Genomic DNA, 19,234 nt, shown 5'->3' with positions numbered 1-19,234 from the left:
TCGCGCGCGCGGCGCCGCCATGCCGCCCAAGCCCCCCCGCAGGGGCGGCGCCGCCGCCGCCAGGAGCCAGCGGGACAGCCCAGAGAGCGGCTCCAGCGGCGCCCCGCCGCCCGCCGCCGCCCCCCGGTAAGCGCCGCCGGGCACCTGCTGCGGGGGGGGCCGGGCCCCGGCGGGGTCTCAGGGGGGACGTGCCTGCCCGCGGCCGCGCTGGGCCTCGGGCTAGGCCGCCGGCGCCGCGAGTAACGCGTCCTCCCTCCCTCCCTCGGCGGGGCGCCCGTGGGGAGGGGAGGGAAGGGGAAAAGGCGAAGTTTATCAGGCCGTTAGCGTGGCTAACGTGTCTCCATGTGTATCTACCCGGCTCCGGCTTCCTGTTGTTGCGCTGTCTTGAGTTCTCAATATACGTGCCCAGGGGTTATTTTTCTTCCCTCCGTGGCTTGCAGAGCAGAATGGCCTTGCCAGAAGGTGGTGCGTCAAGTCACTCCGTTGTAATATTTTGTAACCCCTGTTAGGTGTGTAGTTATGTAAATTGGTGTGTTGCACCATGAATAATATTTTCCCCTTTTTCTTAGGCTTGAAATCGGAGAAACTGACTTTGTTGTACTCTGTGATGTTCTGAAAGTATCAAACAATGTGAAAGAGAGAGCTTGGAAGACATATGAGAGCTTATCATCTGTAGACGGATCTCTAGTGAGTATCCAGTATCTGTAGCTCATTATTATATTGTAATAACTGTCCTGTATCTGAGTTCAAATATTCAGCTGTAGCTTTGCTTGACTGGGGGCCGGCTGACTTGCAGCTGAGGCTGGTGCAATGTCACTTTTTTTCCCCCCAAGTGCAGCTACACTGAAGTCAGATGTTACTGTGTACATGTCTGTATAAAATGGTTTATATACCTTTGCCTTTTTGTTAACATAGTCCAATAAAAGTATAGACTTTTAGGTTATGTCTGAACCAGTTTTGTACAGGTCATGTGTGTATTTCACTCCACTCGCTCCCCTTAATGAGGTTGCGGAAAGGGTCTGGACAAAATTATTACAGATCAAGGGATGTTGGTATGTTAAACTACTTTTTTTTTTTCGCTGCAAGCTAATGTTAATCTGTATGTAGTTATGACTGAGGTATTTTCATTCAAAGTTAGTCACTGGGCATGTTTAAATGTTATGCCCTCTCTTCATTTCTTTGCTCAGTGTATTACTGCTGGCTGAACAAGTTGACTCAGAGAACAGCTACGGTACAATTAAATCATGACTGAAGCTTCATTTTACAGACCTGAATTAGATTTAAAATACCCAGCTTGGGTGTTAGTCCCAGTCTGAGGTCTAATGTGGGCTAGCATCCATGTTTTTGTTGTGACTTCTGCTTAGTCTTCTGCAACTTGAACTGACCTGTCACAGTTACGCTGTTGCTAGTAATATCTCATTACCTGTGGTTTTAAACCAGCTCTTGGTGCATTTGTGAGTTTTACAACACAGTACGGTAATAGTGTTGGAGAAAGACTGTGTACAACTCTTGCAGTAAAAAAATATAATTTCTGGCCCTGGGTGTCCTCAGGGAACATTTACTCCAAAGCAGAGTCAAGCTTCTCTGTGAACTGAAACAGGAGTAGTTAGTCCTATTCAGTGAAAAAGCCAAGAGGGTTTTCAGTATAGTTGTGCAAATTTCAGTTACTGCTCACTACCTGGAGGTGGCTAGATAAGACACAGAGCATTTGAAACCCTCCTTTTCGGTATCTGAAGATCTCATTTAGGATTCAGAACAGGGCAATGACTAGACCTTTATTAAGACATTTGACTAATATTTATTGTCTTGTAATTAACGTACAATCGAGGCCTAGCTGAAGAGCCTTTCAATGTGTAGGAAAAGGTCTGCATTATGTGGTGGCCGTGTCCTGGACATTGGCCTCAAAAACGTTCTGACGTGTCATCAAGGTGTCAAAATGAGGAAACTGGCAAGCATATGTCTCCTCGGGAACCTGGCAGGCACTGGAGTTGCTACTTCTAGCTGAGATCGGTGCAGGCCTTATTTGAGTGTGAAGTCAAATTAACAGCCTGGCTGATAGCTGCTTCTCCTTCCAAGTCAAGCTGTTGTCATGGGGGACAGGGCCCCCTCAGTGTGACGAACTGGCTTTCTGATTCGGGTTGTGAGGACTCTGGAGGCTGTTGCCTAAACCACTCGCTCCTTTCTCCTCTGGGGAAAAGATAATGTGCTTAAGGGGCTGTCCCTGTGTTTGCCTGGCAAGCACCAGCTGTTCAGTGCTGACCTGTTTAATTCTGAAATGGAACAGGAGAAGTTGCTTACATAGCTGCTTTCTGTTCTAAAGTGAAAAGGAAAATAGCAGGACACAAATCAAAACAAATGCCTGCCAGAACACTTCTGTTTCATCTCATAGCTAATTTGACTTTAGGAAGGTTAAATCATCAGACTGTTGATTAAGAAGAGTTGTCAGATAATGACCATGATTCTCAGCCTGTTTACAGAGCACTGAAGACCTGAGCATCTCATTTTCCCTGTCACACTGGCCTGTGCTCCCTGGTTCATCTCCGAATCCTCCCTGCCATGTCTCTGATGGTACAGAGGGGACTTGATGTAGTATCCCAGATATAGGATACTGTGTGAACTGGCAGAGATTCAGGGTGCAAACGTGGGCTTGAACCTAGTCTGAACGCCTGATATATCCTTGCTGAACGATTAGTTAGTGACTTTAAAGACTTTCCGAGTCTTTGCTGGTCAGGCAGGCATCAGCTGGGAGGAGAAGGATTGGTAGCTCCTGCTCCCTGAAATAAATCTTCAGTGCCATCATCCGCTGAATCCACTGACACCACCAAAACTGTCTGACTCGCTGTTTTTTTCCTTTAAGATGTTACACTTTTTCATGTTGATGTTTTTTCTTTTGAGTCCTTGAGCTACTCGTTTTCCTACCTCTCTAATTTTCCCTTTCTTATCTTGCATGGCTCCATGCTATGGACTTTCTTACAGCTCTATTACAGCTTATCAGTTTCCTCAGCAATTTGAGCCAAGGTTATGCCGCTGGGCCCTACCAGAGCTGGCCCTTGAATCCTTAAAACAGACAGCTGAACCCCTATGAGAGGTGTGTAGGAGGAGAAGGGTTTCAGGGCTTGTTATGGAAAGAGAAGTAGTTGTGCTGTCTTTCCGGAAAATAAGGCTGACTTAGTTTGGAAAGTAAAATCTACAAAGAGAAATTGTTCAGAGCATTACAGCTGTTTAAGTATGACAGCGTTTTCCTTCTTAATTGGAGAATATTAAAGGTTTCTTCTGTGACAAACAGAGTTTAATTACACTTGTACTACCAAAAAAATCATAACCAAAAACCTCTGAGACAAAATCCAAAACACTGGCTCCAGAAATACAGTACTGCATCAACATTGTTGGTGTATGGTGTGAAAGAAGGCATCTGATGTGTGACCAGGCAGATGTTTTATCTTTAAATTATTTTTATATGTGGTGAACATCAGCACAACTTTATTGTAAACGTGAAAATGTATATGTAAATTAGAACCTTTACATTAGTGTCATATAGAGACCTTTTTCCTTCTGTCATTTCACTTGGTTAGTAAACCAAACTACTTAGGCAAACAAAATGCTTTTTTTAGAGTTGTATTTTTTACTGTCTTAATTCCAAAGCTCTTCACGCTGATAGTTGTTGAAAACTAGAAAACTGGCTCTGATGCCTGCTTATGTGACCATGTGGGGACACTTGTTTTCTAATTTTTTTTGTAACTATCCTGAAATATGTGTTATGAATCAATAGTGCCTGTAAACTCTAAATGGAGTAAACAGATTTAGTGAAATTGCTAATGTACTTTGAGCAGTGTGTGATTGCTGGTGTAAGAAAGGGCAGGAGAGGTCCTGGAAGCAATATCTACGCTACTAGCAAAAAGTTCAGGACATTCATTATGTTCTGATACTGTTTGGGCAAAGAACGGCAAAATGACAATCTGAAATAAAATATCAGGTAATGTAAGCAGGAAGAAGAAACTGAAGTGAATTATTACTTCATATATTGGAAAGAACCAATATAAGGAAGAGACCGCATGTTGACAAAATTGGAACCAAACTTCTGCCAAGAAAATGGAAGTAGCTTAAGAAACTGATAGAAACTGGAATCTGGAAAGGCCCTGGATGCATAGGGTCTGGGGTGTTTCAACCTCAGCAGCTTATGTTGCCGTTGCGTGTGGTGCCTAGGTAGGGGCTTCATTTTCTGTTTGCTGTTTATCATACTGCTTGAGAAATGTGGTCTACTCTGTTTTCCTGCTAAAGCTTAGCTCTTTAGACTCATGAATTCCTAAGCTGTTTTTGCCAGGTGCCTGTCTAACCCCCTATTAAAAAAAAATAATGATGAAAGATTTGCAGTATCCCTATTTAGTCCTTTCTAGTTTAGATTTCCATCACTATGATTTTTTTCCTAAGTGACTAGTCTGTTTCTGTGTTATAATTCAAGTCAGTGGTGGTTGTCCTATGCCCCATGAACATAAGAATGTATTACTGCCTTTTCTTTTTCAGAAAGTTCCTTGTATCTGAAGGTGCTTGTCATCTTTCCTTGTTTCTGATGGTTCATGTTACTCAATTTCTGAAATTCTCTCCAACTGGTGACTTATGCTGGCGTGTGGATATTGCAGAGCACTTGGGTCACGCGAGAATTGTACTGAGTTCTTAGTGACAAAACCTTAAAAAGACAAACTGCAGCTTAAATGGAGCAAAGAATAAATTCTTAAACATAGCAGATTGCTTTATACAGACACATAAATTGGTGATCAGTAGGTCAAATGTTCCAAACTTGTAAACTTTCATATTTAAGTTAAAGCAGTTCCTTTGGTTGTAGTTCTTTATGAAAAAGAACAAACATTTTAGTTGGTAAGCCACCTACTTTTCACATTAAAAGACATGCAGAGGCTTCTTGCTTTTGGCAAAAGCATTAAACATACGCGAGCTAATAAAAAGTCTTTTCTGAATGGAGCTTTATCTTTTATTTATGTAACTGCAGCCAAACCAAACCTGAATCCACTGAAACATTGGCTGGATGGGCAGAATTACAGATCTTGTAGGAACTGATAAAGCTCTGAATATGAACTGAACTATTGGGCATCAAGAAGATGAATATACATTTACTCTAGTTTAAGCAAAACAAAAAAAGAAAGCTGCTGAAAGTCCTGAAGCAAGCTTAAATCGTCATTGTGGTCTCTTGCTGGTGGTATTCAGTGCCTTATCAGCTGATCCATTGCATGTGTGTATTGTGCCCTTGCACTTTAAAAGTATAGTTCCCTGGCGTACAGTTTTTCTTTTAGTCATCTTCTGCCTGTCTTGGAAAGATTGATGTCCCTTCCAATCTAGATATATACAAGAAAAGTGTAATAGAAAATTTTTGTCTCAGAAGAACTGCTTTTATAAATTCAGTGACTTCCACTGATTTCCATTACTTTTAGCTAGTATTATATTTGAATTTCATTTAATCTGTTAATTATTAATAGTAATCTTCCATTCCAAATAACATTCAATAGAAAATTTGAAACTGTCATTGCTGAAAAGTAGAGGATCTGTCTTTACACAGAATTTCTTATATGTAGATAGTAGGTACATTTTTTACTTTCTGCTTTTCTAGAAAGCTTCTCCTATAGGTCTATTTCTGTACCTTTCTCTTGACCTTCTTCAGCGCAACATCATTTTAAGTTTCTATTGCTGGATCACTCTTGTAGGCTATCATTAAAACTATTATTCTGTCAACACTGATAACAAACATCTGTTAACTTGCAAACTAGAACTGAAATTTTCAGTTACTGTCCCCTCATATCTGTTTTAGCACTGGAGATCCTCTTGAGGTAGAGAGGTTATTGCTGTTGGTGCTTTTAGTGTTTTGCAAGAACACGTGGAAAGAAGAGAGGCAAGGATTCTGTTTTGCAGTAATTCAGTTTCATGAGCATTTTAAGCTTATGATTCCTCCAGGTTGTTTTCACTAGACTTAGGGAAGCTGAACCATTCTGTGATTCTGTGATGATCTGCTAAAAGTAGGTAAAATAATATTAGTAGCTCTTGAATGAGGAATAAATAATATTTTTGGAAGAGTTGCTAAGAGTGTGGTTTTTTTCGGGGTTTTTGTTTGTTTGTTTGTTTTGTTCTACAGAAAGCTAAATTGATTCAACTGAACTGACCTGTACTGCGAGGAGTTAGAACACTGGTTCTCCAAAGTCCTACAAAAATTAAAAAAAATCCATATAGTATCTTAGGTGCTAAATAATCTTTGAGTTGGGGATTGATAGGTTTTAATTCATGATAAGCTGACATAAGGCTACTGGAAATCGCCTTATTTGAACTGACAGACAGCCAAGAATTGAAACGTTGAGTCGTTGTCCTTCCCATTTTCTGTAGCGGTGCTGTATCAACAAGATCTTGTATCAACAAGACTGCAGCCAGTAAGAAAACTCTCAAAAATGGGTTTCTGGCAATAAATCTGTGTTGCACCTCCTTCCATGCCCTCAAGTCTGTTTGGGATGAAATTGTCTGGCTTTAATTCTAAACGAACTGTTGATTTGTGTCATAGGACTGGCTGCCCTGAAGGTATGACATTGTCAAAATATTTGAATTGAGTGATGCTGCTGCATTTTGTTCTCCTGTCAGCTTTAAACTTTTGTATAGGAAATGACTTGGAAAACGTCCATAAACTTTGTGAATATGGAGAGGAGAGTACTGAGGAATATGATGTAACAAGAAGTTCTTTTCTTCTCTCTTCTCCCCTCCTTCGCCTACCCACTATGTTTGTTTTATGTATGAACCTCATTAAAATCTTCATCCATAGGTATGTGCAGATAGTCTTATTTTCTGAGAAACTGCAGTTTATCTGCATTTTTGACTGTTTTAACCAGCAGTATCTGATAGGATAGGCCCAGTCCAGTGTTCTTGCATGTTTCCTCTTCTCCCTCACTCAGTTGGCATTAGAGGAAGGGCACACTCAGCTACTGCTCACCTTTTCTTTGCTACTAGACAAAATTCATAATGTATTAATTTACCCTGGGTTCTGTGTACTTTTTTGTTAGGCTAGTAATCATTTAGCATTTTCTATCTAGCTGAGGGGAAGATGCCCAAAAACAACCTGCAATGCCAGTAGTGGATATGGGGGATATATGATACTAGAACTTTGACTCACTGCAATGGTTTGAATCCAGTGGACTGAAAGGCTGCCTCTGAGGCTCCTTTCTGGAACTGTGCAGGTTTGATAAGGCGATTAAAGATCATTCTTAGAGAAACAGACCTTGTTCTTACCAAATAGACCTTTGCTATAACCTTCAGGCGTTTATCCTGCATGTACCTATCCAGTATGGACCTAAGCTTATATTGAGCTTGCTTGGATAGGCAACAAACTAAGAAAAATTACTCCACTTCTTAGCATCAAGTCCTCTGGCCCTATGGGACATTGTTTATAGAACAAAGTTATGGTCTATGTGCGTAGGAGCATGAGGTGAGGGGGACTTGTTTAATAAACAACAAGATCAAACAATTCCAGTGGCAGTGTTGACCTGAGTAAGTGAATAGTCATCCTTCTTGCCAGTAGCTGATGAGTTATTCTTGATGTTCTATGATTTTTTTACAGTCACAGACATTACTGCAGGGGAAAACAAAACAAAACAAAACATTTTCCATATTGAAAGACATTTTCTTCATGTGCCTGGTAGCTTGTTGTACCTGTCAGCAAAAGGTTGTTGAAATTGTCCAACTGTGGGAACTTATCTCTTAACAAAGCCTTTGAACTGTGTAAAAATCTCCTCAAGGACAAATTTTTGTCTGCCTCATCTTTAGATTGCTGGTGGTACACAATTGTACATAAAACATCTAAAAGATGAGGGTCTGTGATGACAACAACAACAGACTATTTGATATATATTCCTTTAAGCATTATCAAAGGTACCTCAGTCTGTTATGAGGTTCCTTAAAAATTACTTTCTGCTGTAAATATGCCACGTTTCATAGAAAAACTCAAACAGGAATATGGGAAGAACATAGTAACTTAAGTAACTGGCAGTTTCTACATTGTTGAAGGTGGCTTTATGTATTCAACATCATATTTTGTAGTTGGTTGTTTTAACATTCAAGTCTAGACTGTAACTCTCAACTAATCAGTGCAAAAACCAATAGAACTCCTCATCCTCTGAAGGAGGGCCCCAGCCAGTCATCTTTATATATAAACACTAGTCCCAAGAAGGGAGCAGAGCAATTGTAAAAGCTTTGTTAGCTTGAAGCCCTGTTGATGAAGCGTGATTTTTTTTTTTTTTTTTTTTTTTAAGTTATTATTTCAGTTTGAAAGGAGGAGACAGTCAGGTCTTCATGACAGGCCCTGATTGACTAGGGTTTTATGTTAGTGAAATTGTTTGTGTATCGTTTATGGGCACGGCAAGCTGCTGAATGGGAGGGCAAGAGACTGATCCCTTGCTCCAAGACCAAGTTTTGTGGGCTGACTCATATCTTAGTCCCCTCTAGAATAAACTAGCTGTGCAACTACATCAGTTAGCACTTGGCCTTAGTTTTCCTCTGGGTCCTATGTGGTGCTCTGGTGACGTTAATACACATTGTTACTTGCGGGAGGGTTCTGTTTCAAGTGGCAGAAACAACATGAGAGCTGTGTTGCAGCCTGCCAAAATAGTGCTTTTACAGTATGAAACTGAGGACATGTGCTGCCTCCAGCAAGGGTCTGAATGGGTGCTTGATGATGCAAAGCCTTTGGGGGTAGCGTTGGAAGACAGCACAAGATGGAGGGAGCCAGATCTGTTGCAATCTCATTTGTATTGCCTTTCGAGAGCGCTTTCTGGAGTGACCTGTCCTCTGTGCTTTGTGTAGGTACTGGCTGGGAGGCAGCTAGATGAAATGACTGGGGAAGGGAAAAAAGGAGGAGGGGAAAAAAAGGCCAGGGAGGGGGCTATAATTAAGCAGCATAGAAGAGCATGAGTTCAGTGTTTCAGCTCACTCTCTCCCTGGCTCTACATTAACACTGTAGACGTTACCTAAGCTTGCAGAATGCCCAGTGGGAATTGATTTTATGTACGTTTCTGTATTCTGTGCACGCTGATTCACTCGTTCCTAGGGAATCTTTATTTTGCGACGTCTGTCTGGTAGAGGATGTACATATCTGAACTGGATAGAACTGTTGAGAGACACACTTAAGCGCTGCTCCTTTTCAGAAGGGGCTGTGGGCCTAGGTATCATCAGAGTTTATCAACGAGGGTGCAAAACATTCTAAGAATATTTCATGAGTTAGCTGTTTTAGGCGTGTTGCAGGGCTCCAACCACCCCTGGTCCTGTCTTCAAAATAGCTTTGTTTCCAAAACCTGTAGAATATGTACTTGGGATTTTTTTCTGTGCGGCTGCAAAACATTGCTCTTTCTAGAGATTTTCTATTCAGGCACATGTTTTGGTGGAAAGGTACTGTAATTGCAGTTGAATCCTGGCCATCTCCAAATGATTAGGTTGTGAATCATTAGGAGTGAACTCCATGTAGATGACACATCTCTATTGTGTTGCTTTTCTGTGATGAAGAATGATCAGTTACAACTTGTACTGTACTTACAAGCAGCAGAAATAATAGTGTAGATAGATATCTTAAATGTGCATGTATGCTAGGAAAATGTCTGAAGGTGTTTGTTACTATCATGCTTTACTAAACAAAGAGACGTCATTGTGGTTCAGCGGTGGTAACTAATTGAGATCTAGACATAGAAAACAGTTCATGAGTATTTCTTTATTGTCCTTCTAATGTTTTTATGTTTCTTTGTCTTATGGCTACCTTCTTTCTCAGAACAAATCCATCCCTCCTGATTCCCTAACCTGCAGCGTCTTGTTATGATCAAATTTTGCTCTTGTTCTAACAATGAGAGATCAGTTGAATGATGAGGTCTGCGTAGGGAAAGAGATCTTGGGTTCCCCTCAGGTAGTTCTTAATGAGAGCACTGACTCAACTTCTACATAGTCTCTTTAAATGACTCTTATTTTGAAAGCCTGATTCGCATGTGGTTTTAATGAACATTAATAAATAAAAAAAAAAAGGCTTCTGCTTTGCATAAACTTTCAGTGGGAGCAAAGTTTCTATTTTAAAGCATTACTGCTGAAGTGTACAGGTAAAATTGATCCCACGCTGTGGGAATAAGAATTAAAGTGCTTGGCCTTTCATCTGCATTGTAAAATTTCTAACAGTTTTCACTTATCAAATAATTGGATATCATAGCTGAATGTTAGCTTGAGGGTCTTTTGTTTTACTGTTTCTAGTTTAGTTTTGAAATATTAATGTTCTCTATATACTACCTACTTGTATTATATAATAGAAATAAAAAACGTTTTCTCTTTTTATAAAAGGCTTATAACAAAAAGAAAAAGGAAACTTGGGGAGTCTGTATCTTTATTGCATCAATTGACTTGGATGAAATGACATTCACTTTCACAGAGCTTTTGAAGAGTATAAACATAAGGTAAGTTTTTCTGTGTGATTCGAAATTTCAACAACTAAATAGTCAGCGTTCTTATAAAGAGAGCACTTTTTTTTTAAGTGTGAATTTTTGTATCAGGCTAGTTGATTTAAAGTGAAGGTTGCTTATGGGAATTAGTTTATTGAATATTTTAGTAAACTAGGAATCTTGTTATATTTTAGTTGAGGGAGCAATGATATTTTAAGTTTGCTTCAACTGATTGGCTTATGTTTGTATTGTGTTAATTTTGTGATACTTGTTAAATCAAGTTTTCATCAATTTAACCTGGTATAAATTACACTTAAAATATTCTCTGTTCTTTCCCTGCATCAAGATTTCCTGCAAAATCTTTTTGTCAGCATTAGGCTCATGCTAAAGCAAGAGCTGGAAAAAAAAAAAAATCTTACTCTTCATTAGTTTGCCAGCATGCTGCTCATTTCTAACCTAACCAATCTAGATTTTGTGTCTTTTTAAATGCTTTTTGCTAGGTGATTGTTACTGGTGTATTTTTATATTCACTAAGTTCATACTTAGTGAATACTAAGTTCATACTCTTCCATCTGAACATGAGGAAAAACTTCTTCACTGTGAGGGTGACAGAGCATTGGAACAGGTTGCTCAGAGAGGTGGTGGAGTCTCCTTCTCTGGAGATATTCAAAACACTCCTGGATGCAATCCTGTGCAATGTGCTCTAGGTGACCCTGCTTGAGCAGGGGGGTTGGACTAGATGATCTCCAGAGGTCCCTTCCAACCTCAACCATTCTGTGATTCTGTGATACTGCACAATAGAGAAATGAAGACTACTGGAAAAGTATTTGTCTTTAATGTAAATGTAGGTGGCAACAACAATAGGTGTATGCTAAAGTTCATCTAAGGAACGCAGTTCGGGTACCATCTGTCTAATAACTCTACCCTGCGTAGACAGCATGTGCATGAGTCAAGTCTTCTGATGTTGCAAAGCACTGTATCATTGCCTGGCATTTGTCAGCAGCTTAGTGCATTGCTATGGTGTTGCCATGGCTGAAGCCATGGCATACATCTGTGGGAGCTGGGCATTTCGTATGAGATCATACCAAGCCGTTCCATTCCTTCCTTGTCTCTGTAATACGATGTACAAGGGAATTTGGGGTAGGGGGAACTTCACTTCTGTAGACCATATTACACAAATGGGAAAACTACAATAGGGACTAGACAGCCTGCTGTAGGGGGTCACGTGCAGATTCCCTTTCTCTTCATATGTAATATTGAGAGTGCTAAGGAGGCTAAGGCAGAATAAGGCACATCATCTTGATAATTCAGACTTGGGCCAGAAAAATCTGTTACTTGAAGTCATCAGTTATGATCAGACTTCTCCATGCCTCTTCTACCTCACGTGGTCTCCCAGAACAGTGGTCAGGTCCTGTACTTGGACTTAGCCTCTTCAGACTTGACTAACTTGGAACTGCTTGGATGAAATCTAATTATGCTTGTACAGTGATGTTCAGTATGTTCCACTCTGGTACAGAAAACATTCAGCCAGACCAACTTATACAGAAAACTGAAGGAGACTTTTCCCTTGGGATTTCAAAGAGTAAGCTATTACTTCTGATGGTTTTGATTTTTAGCAATGCTCCATTGCTTGTTAGCCCTGGGCTTTTCATCAGTTATAATGTCAATCTGGCAGAGATTTCTACCAGTCACCTTACCCTCTAGGGCCACACTGGAGAGGATTTTTCATTCCACAGTGAAAGAATTTGAGTGGTTTTGAGACTGTGTTCTGTTTTTAATCTGACAAACATAGCTCTCAAAATAACATATTCTGATTAAGGATCAAAATATACTTGATCGCTTCCTCCTCCTTAATTTTTAATAATCTGCTCATTTTACTAATGAACAAAAACAGCAAAATACTTTATGACCATAATATTACACAGATGAGTAGGGAAAACTTTGGTCCCCTTTACAATAGTATTTCCTAAGGGTGGGGGATGTCCTTCGATCTTGCCCCAAATACTTGTTGAAAAGACTTGAAATTCCATAGAATTCAATGTATTCATTTCATCTTATTCCGAGGTCACTTTTTAGCATGGATGAAGCCAACATTCATGTTCTTAGAGTAGAGAGAACATTTTTAAAGTAGAATTTTTAGCTAGAACAGAAGAGTCAAGAATTCCCTGTGGGTTATTTGTGGCTTTACTGGCAGAGCAAGGGAGAAAGATGTGTCTAGTCTGCAAATTCTGACTTCCAAAGACATTCGTGCTAGCCAGGAAAATTCTGTCTGTAGTAGAACCCATATCACTGGAGACCTGTACCTCTAGTGAATAGTATTCCTAAATCTGTAAAATGTAAAGGTGATACATGGGGCTAAGAGTGTTTCCCAAAGCAAGCTTCTCATTCACTGTTAGTTTTAGTAAGAATATTCTGAAGTCTAGTCAAGTAGGACATTTATTTAAAAAAATGTTGCAGAATAGGCATTCTCACTTATGATAATCCATCATTTTTTCCTTTCTTTCTTTCTTTTTTTTGCAGTGTATACACGTTTTTTCAGTTTCTGAAAGAGGTGGATGTTAACATGGATACTGTAAGCACTAAAGTTGATAGCACTGTATCAAGGCTGAAAAAGAAATATGATGTATTACTTGCACTATATCACAAGTTTGAAAGGTAGTATACATACTTTTCATCTTGAAATGATGAATTTTTTGTGCCTGTCTACATTTATGTATTTAGATTTTCAAATTATATATGAGAAGTGCCCATTTAAACTCTGTGCACTAATATTTACAAATCAGTTAAATGGAACTGTTTACATGTGCTGAATAAACACATCTTAAATGCTGCTCTATAGCTTAGTGCTTTGTTGAATAATCCCGTTGTTGCAATACAAATAAGAGTAGCACAGCAAAGGGTGCTAGCAAAGGCAAGTCCCTTTAAGCTTTTTACAGACATAAGAAGGATTGTTTTACTAACTAAGTAGTATTTCTATTGAATGGACTTTCCATCCCCCCCCCCCCCCCAAAAAAAATAATCTGATCCAAAAGTTGCTTTGTAAGGAACTTGGGGAAGAAAAGCACAAACAATATGATATATCCCCTGTGCCAGCCCTGTAACTGAGGGATGTGTGTTCCAGACTCTAGGGATGTTGTAAGGACTGCTCTATTAGCAGTTCTCAATTGTAACCAAGATAAACCTTCCCAAGTGCTGTAGCTGATTATACAATCAAAACAGAGGGGCATTCTTTTCTTTGTATGGGATAAACTGAATGTGCTTATGGCAGAGTGCTGAGAGCTTTCTACATGTTGCTTAAAAATCATGAGATTTTCAAAAGAATGCTTTTTTGAGTTGCTGTTGCTCCAAAATGGTGAGCTGCCAAGCTTTATATGCTTGAATCTGAAGAGAGAGATGATGAAGGCTTTTGATCCTTTAACATGCTGATGCGTATTAACATAAGATGCACATTGGTGAGACCTAGTATGCTCTGAAGCAATTTTAATCAGTCTATGAAGTTCTCCATAACATATATCTGTAGAAACTGTTTCACGTTATTAAATGTTGGAGCATCATTCTGTATGCTATGGTATTTTTCAGCTGTATGAATTTGAACCAATATAACATTTTGCTTCCTAAACTCTGGAAGGGCTCTCGAATATCCCTGAAATGGCTCTTGAAAGGGATAGCAGATCACCCGTTGGTAGTTCATAGAATCAAGACCCAAATGCAATGCCAGTTTTGTTTTTCTTTTCAAAGTCCAATCATGCTTCCCATTAGCTTGAGTCATGTGTATTGCAATATTTTGTAAAGTTTATAGTTGTCTTAAAGCTATAAACTTATATGAAAGTTGTAAATATTTAGTGTTTATTCATTGCAAGTATTTTCTGGACGACTGAAATGTCATTCCATATTTAAATGTGCATGTTTTGTTTTTCCCTCTTCTAGTCCTTCTTCACTAGTTTGTTTTTTCAAAATTTTTTTTGTTCATTGTATCACTAAGGGAAGGAATTGAGGCAAGTTTTGAAGGCATATTAAAAAAATACAGCCAACTTCAGCTGTTCAGAATTTGAATCTAGCTTTTAAAAAATCTTTATTTTTGAAAATGTTCTTTTTTCCTGTTTCTGCACTGTTATGGTTGAATTGCAATAACAGATTTTTCAACCAGAAGGGCTTGACATTGGGGTTTTTTGTTTTGTTTTTGAATAACCTGAATTTGTTTCTTGAAATGATATCCACCTAGAAACATCAGGTATCATAAGACTTGCAGTGACATTGCAGAAAGAGTAAAAGTGCATAAAAGATCATTTTAAAAGTGTTCTGAGCAGTTGTAGCACATATTTTGCTGTGCTTTACAAGCCACTGAAGAATAATGTATGCACAAATCCTGTCTTTCTGGAAGAAAATAATGGCACCATGTATTATATCAAATTTAAGTTGTTTTCTTAGTCAAGCTTTGACATAAGCACTCAAGTAATAACATTACTTCAGCTCTAGCAGGGTTGTAGTTGGTCTGCTAACCTATTTTCCAAGAATCTTTTAAAGTTAGAATAACATTCTGAGAACTGGCATCTTTTTTTACTACATTGAAGTCAAACATACTATACTGTTTGCTTTCAGAAGAGTGTTTAAAAATAATTTATTTTTATTTTCTAGGACTTGTGGCCTTATTTATGTGGAGCAACCCAGTAGTGAGTAAGTTTGCCTTTCCTAAATTGTGTGTGTTAAGATAAGAACTAAAATGTGTTAGTATTTTATCTTTTAACCCATTAAGATTGACCTAAGTCATAGTATGTCATGTGTTTAATTTAGATTTAGTGGGGACTTTGAATTTCAGTGACAGATGATGAAAGCTGCAGAAGTGATGTATATTTGATCACTTCCTCCATGAAGGATCGCCACCCAATGGCGGGTGTCTCGGCAATCAAACATTTGGAGAGTGAGCTTCATAATCATAGCAACAAATGAATGGATGAAAGATGCCTTAGCAGCTCCCAAATGGGATTGAGTTCATGCTGTGACTGGAGAATAGGGCATTAGTCAAAGGCACAAGAGAGTGAAAACAGCTCATCACAGTTAAGTGAATTATCCACATTCACTTTCTTTTCCAAGGATGATACAGATATTTTCCACTTCTTGAATGGTTTTACAAAGGACTTGATTTTTTTCAAATATGTAGTTTTAATTATATAGGGAATGTAATGAAATAATAACTTTAATTGTATGGGAAATGTTGCATGTTGTCTTAAATTGTTCCATAGACTGAAACATACTTTCAAAAAAATTATATTTTAAACTATTATAGATCTGTTAATATGAAATCTTTATTATTTTGTGTCTCCTTACAGGATTTCTGCTGAACTCAATTCTGTGTTAGTCTTAAAAAATTACTGGATTACTTTTTTGCTGGCAAAAGGTGAGGTTTTGATTAAAGGACAGTTATTTTAATGAATGTTGTTGGAGTGAGTTTACGTGTTTTTTTTATGTGTCCAATATGAGAACAGTATTCTTGTTACAAATATCCATGGTTCAGGTCCAAAATGTTCTGATTGCATGTCTTTTTGTAACTACTCAAATATTTCTCTTTCTGTGCAATTTGGCTATTTTTTAATTGGTATTACTTACAGTATATAAATATTTGTGTAATGTGCATTCAAGTCCATTCTGAGATGCTTTACAGTCTACCAGTGTTTTTCTAAAAGGTCGGTTAGCAGAATTTTTTTAATAAGTCCTTGAAATTTTTTCCTACAAACCATAACATTCTTCCTTGAAAAGGCTACCTAGTTAAAGTGAAGTGACAAAACAATATACCGTGAATGTCTATGAAGACCTCTCTCATTGTATGACTCCTACAGAAAGGAATGTATCGTATATCTTAATTGCCGCTTACTCTAGGTCTGTTGTTATTAGTGAAAGTGTAGGTGTCTCTGCCATTTAAATCTGTCTTGGAGCATCTGATCCCAGTGGAGCTTTTTAACTAGAATTCTCTAGCATAAGCGTAAACCAGAACCTGAAGCTTTCTACCCTGCCTTTTGATTGAGAATGATAAGGAAAATTAAAATTCTACCAACAAATAATTGAAGCCACAGGAGAACATAGGTGGTGCTTGCTAATTCTAATAGCAAATAAAGATAAAAACTATCTATATAAATATAGCAAACATAGTGATCCCTAACTGTTTTGAATCAGTATCAGCTCTCCAAATATTTTGTGGTGTTCCAGAGTCTTGGAATGGTCTTGTGGATCTCTTCTGCAATATGAATCATAATTTGGGAACAGCTGAAATAAAGTAGGTGTTAAAGTGATGTTATGCTAATATTTTTGTGCCTAGTAAACAAGTCACTCTTCATATAAATTTGGCAGACTGAGCATACAATGTGATAGTCGCCATGTTTTGAATTTCTCTTCACTATACACTAGTAACTCATTTATGTTTTCTGAATACTTACCAGCTTTCACAAAGTTTTAGTAAGACCACAAAAAAGATGATGAGGAAGAATTGCACAGAAGTGGTGCATATAGGTAAAATAGTCTATACTATTACTCCACTGTAGTAAAATGGAAAAAGAAATCATGAAGGAGCACTGAGAGGTAGGAATTTTGTGCAGAGTAAATTTAATTAAATGTATGCTTTCTCCAGAGCAACAAACCTCTGAAGAATCATGAATTTTAAAACCTTTAGGCTTTAAATAACATTGGCATCTTGTTTGATCCTTTCTGAATTCTAATTGTGGTGTGTTTTATTAAATGAACTTCCAAATCTTTGTTTTTCCAAAATGACTTTAAAATCAAGTTAGACTTCTTCTCACAAGGTTTTTCTTTTCCTTTTAAATGTTTGCAGGTAAAGTGTTGCAGATGGAGGATGACCTGGTGATTTCTTTCCAGTTGTTGCTGTGTGTCTTAGATTATTTTATCAAACTGTCACCTCCTGCCATGCTCAAGGAACCATATAGTAAGGATTTAAGTTTTTTTTAATCATTAAGTTAAAGTAGAAAGTAAGTTAGTTTAATTTCAATTAGGGTCTTTCTAGCATCCACAATTAATATAAAACTTCTTAAGCTTGTTCAAGTGTGATTTTGGGTATTTTAATTTAATTTAGATGATAATGAACATGAATTCGATTATTTGAATGTGGCAGCATATTTTATATATTTCAGTCATTTCTATTCCTACCATCCCTTTACTATGTGCTGCACCCATGCAAGTAGTTCAGAGGCTTGTTCAAACAGCTGTATTTGGTAAAAAAGATTATGGTTCTGGGCAGAAGATGATTAAGAACTATTATTTAGCCTCGCTTTCATATTACAAATGGTAAAGGTCATGCTATGACTTTGTATTGTTTCATTGATTTATAGCAGTATGATGACAACCTGTGCAAGATACTGGACTATACAGTCATTTAAGAAGAAATATGTGGTGGATAAAAAAACCTAATTGTGGTGGTAGCTCAAAATGAAATGGTAGAGAAGTGTAGATAGTTTTATATTTTATTACATCTGCTTTATATTAGCAAGTGTCTTTTCCTTATTTTAAGTGAAAATATAATGGATCTTAACCGTAATAACTTTTTGTACATTCAACTTCTATACCTAAAGCCTGGGAAACCTCACTAGGAAGACAAAGTTAGCCAATATTTACTTTTAACTTTGAAGCAGAGAATTATATTTCTGTTGAATATTTTTTTCCATGGGTTACAAAATTGATACATACTAAAGTATTTGGAGCTACAGCATGTGGAAAACAATTTTTTGATGCTAATTAGGTTTTTCCTCTGGTGGGTTTGGATAGGACACTAGAGTTAATAGCCTAATCTACTTGCTGTATTACTTTGGTTCATGATTAAATAAATTTTTTATGATGTCATAAAAAAGATATGGTCTCTAAAAGCCGTGTTTCTGAGGGTATTTATCTGACCTAGTAATCGGTTGTTGTAGGTAAGGACAAACAACGTTTCTATACAAAAGTTTGTTTCCTATAATTCTAATGCAAATAAAAAGGGTGAGAAAGGATGGGCTTGTGACTAACAAATCCCTGCCCTCCAGTACTTTGAATTTAAATTTGTCTATTGTAGTAGGAAAGACATGCTACTGCTTGTTTCAGATGTTAAAGTCATTAGTCTGGCTTAAATTGTGAGATTTATTTTTAATGGCATGCTGAATTGAACCAAACTGTTTTATTTTTGAACTCTGTGTTTACACTTTTTTTTTCAGTGAAACTATGAAGGCTAGCAACACATTAAAAAAAACTTAGATTCTGTGTGTTGTATCTTGAAAGGAAAAAAATCTTGTCACTTAAGACTAATTTGCAGATATGGATATCACTGTTATGAGTGTAAAGCATTAGATTTCTCACTTGAGCTGTATCATATACAGGTCCTGTTTACCTGTCACTCAGTGCTGCTTCATTCTTGTAGCAGGTGACACAATGTATTGGCTAAGTCCTTGTGACCGAGAGGCTTCGTGTTGTGCTAAATGATGTCATGTCTTATGACATGGCTACGACTGAGGGCATTGAGATGCAGCCACCAAAGCAGTGTAGTTTGTCAGGTTTTTTTATGGAGCAGTTTTTTTATAGAACAGTTATCAAGTACAAATGAAGTTGCAGATGAGAACAGTATGATGATTAGAACATAATTTTTAAACCAGCAACTGTTAATTACATTAACATATGCTATTAGTGTAATTAAGATATTTCAAATTGAAGGTACTGAAGCCATCTACTTTGAGCTTAACAAAACATTTTTACCTCACCAAATTAAGTTTTTTTGGCATCTTCTCCAGGGTGAATTTGAGATACGTATTTTTTTC

The 19,234-nt window shown here is 37.9% G+C and overlaps 1 protein-coding gene across 2 annotated transcripts in view; it reads left to right on the top strand.

The window, feature by feature from the left end:
- The window catches only part of RB1 (RB transcriptional corepressor 1), an 83,520-nt gene continuing 64,286 nt past the window's right edge, over positions 1 to 19,234 (top strand). Inside the window, exons 1-7 of one of the 2 annotated variants that reach the window (XM_067292094.1) lie at positions 1 to 126; positions 570 to 687; positions 10,351 to 10,463; positions 12,969 to 13,103; positions 15,084 to 15,122; positions 15,776 to 15,843; positions 17,269 to 17,379. In XM_067292094.1, coding sequence (XP_067148195.1) covers positions 20 to 126; positions 570 to 687; positions 10,351 to 10,463; positions 12,969 to 13,103; positions 15,084 to 15,122; positions 15,776 to 15,843; positions 17,269 to 17,379 — 691 coding nt within the window. In that variant the 5' untranslated portion in view covers positions 1 to 19. Of the gene's footprint in view, positions 127 to 569; positions 688 to 10,350; positions 10,464 to 12,013; positions 12,031 to 12,968; positions 13,104 to 15,083; positions 15,123 to 15,775; positions 15,844 to 17,268; positions 17,380 to 19,234 lie in introns of those variants that run through there. The other variant, XM_067292103.1, reaches the window with a different exon arrangement.

The sequence above is a fragment of the Apteryx mantelli genome, chromosome 1, assembly GCF_036417845.1.
Source record: "Apteryx mantelli isolate bAptMan1 chromosome 1, bAptMan1.hap1, whole genome shotgun sequence".
Lineage (NCBI taxonomy): Eukaryota > Metazoa > Chordata > Aves > Apterygiformes > Apterygidae > Apteryx > Apteryx mantelli.
Note: the sequence above shows the minus strand (reverse complement) of the source record. Positions and strands in the feature narration are given on the sequence as shown.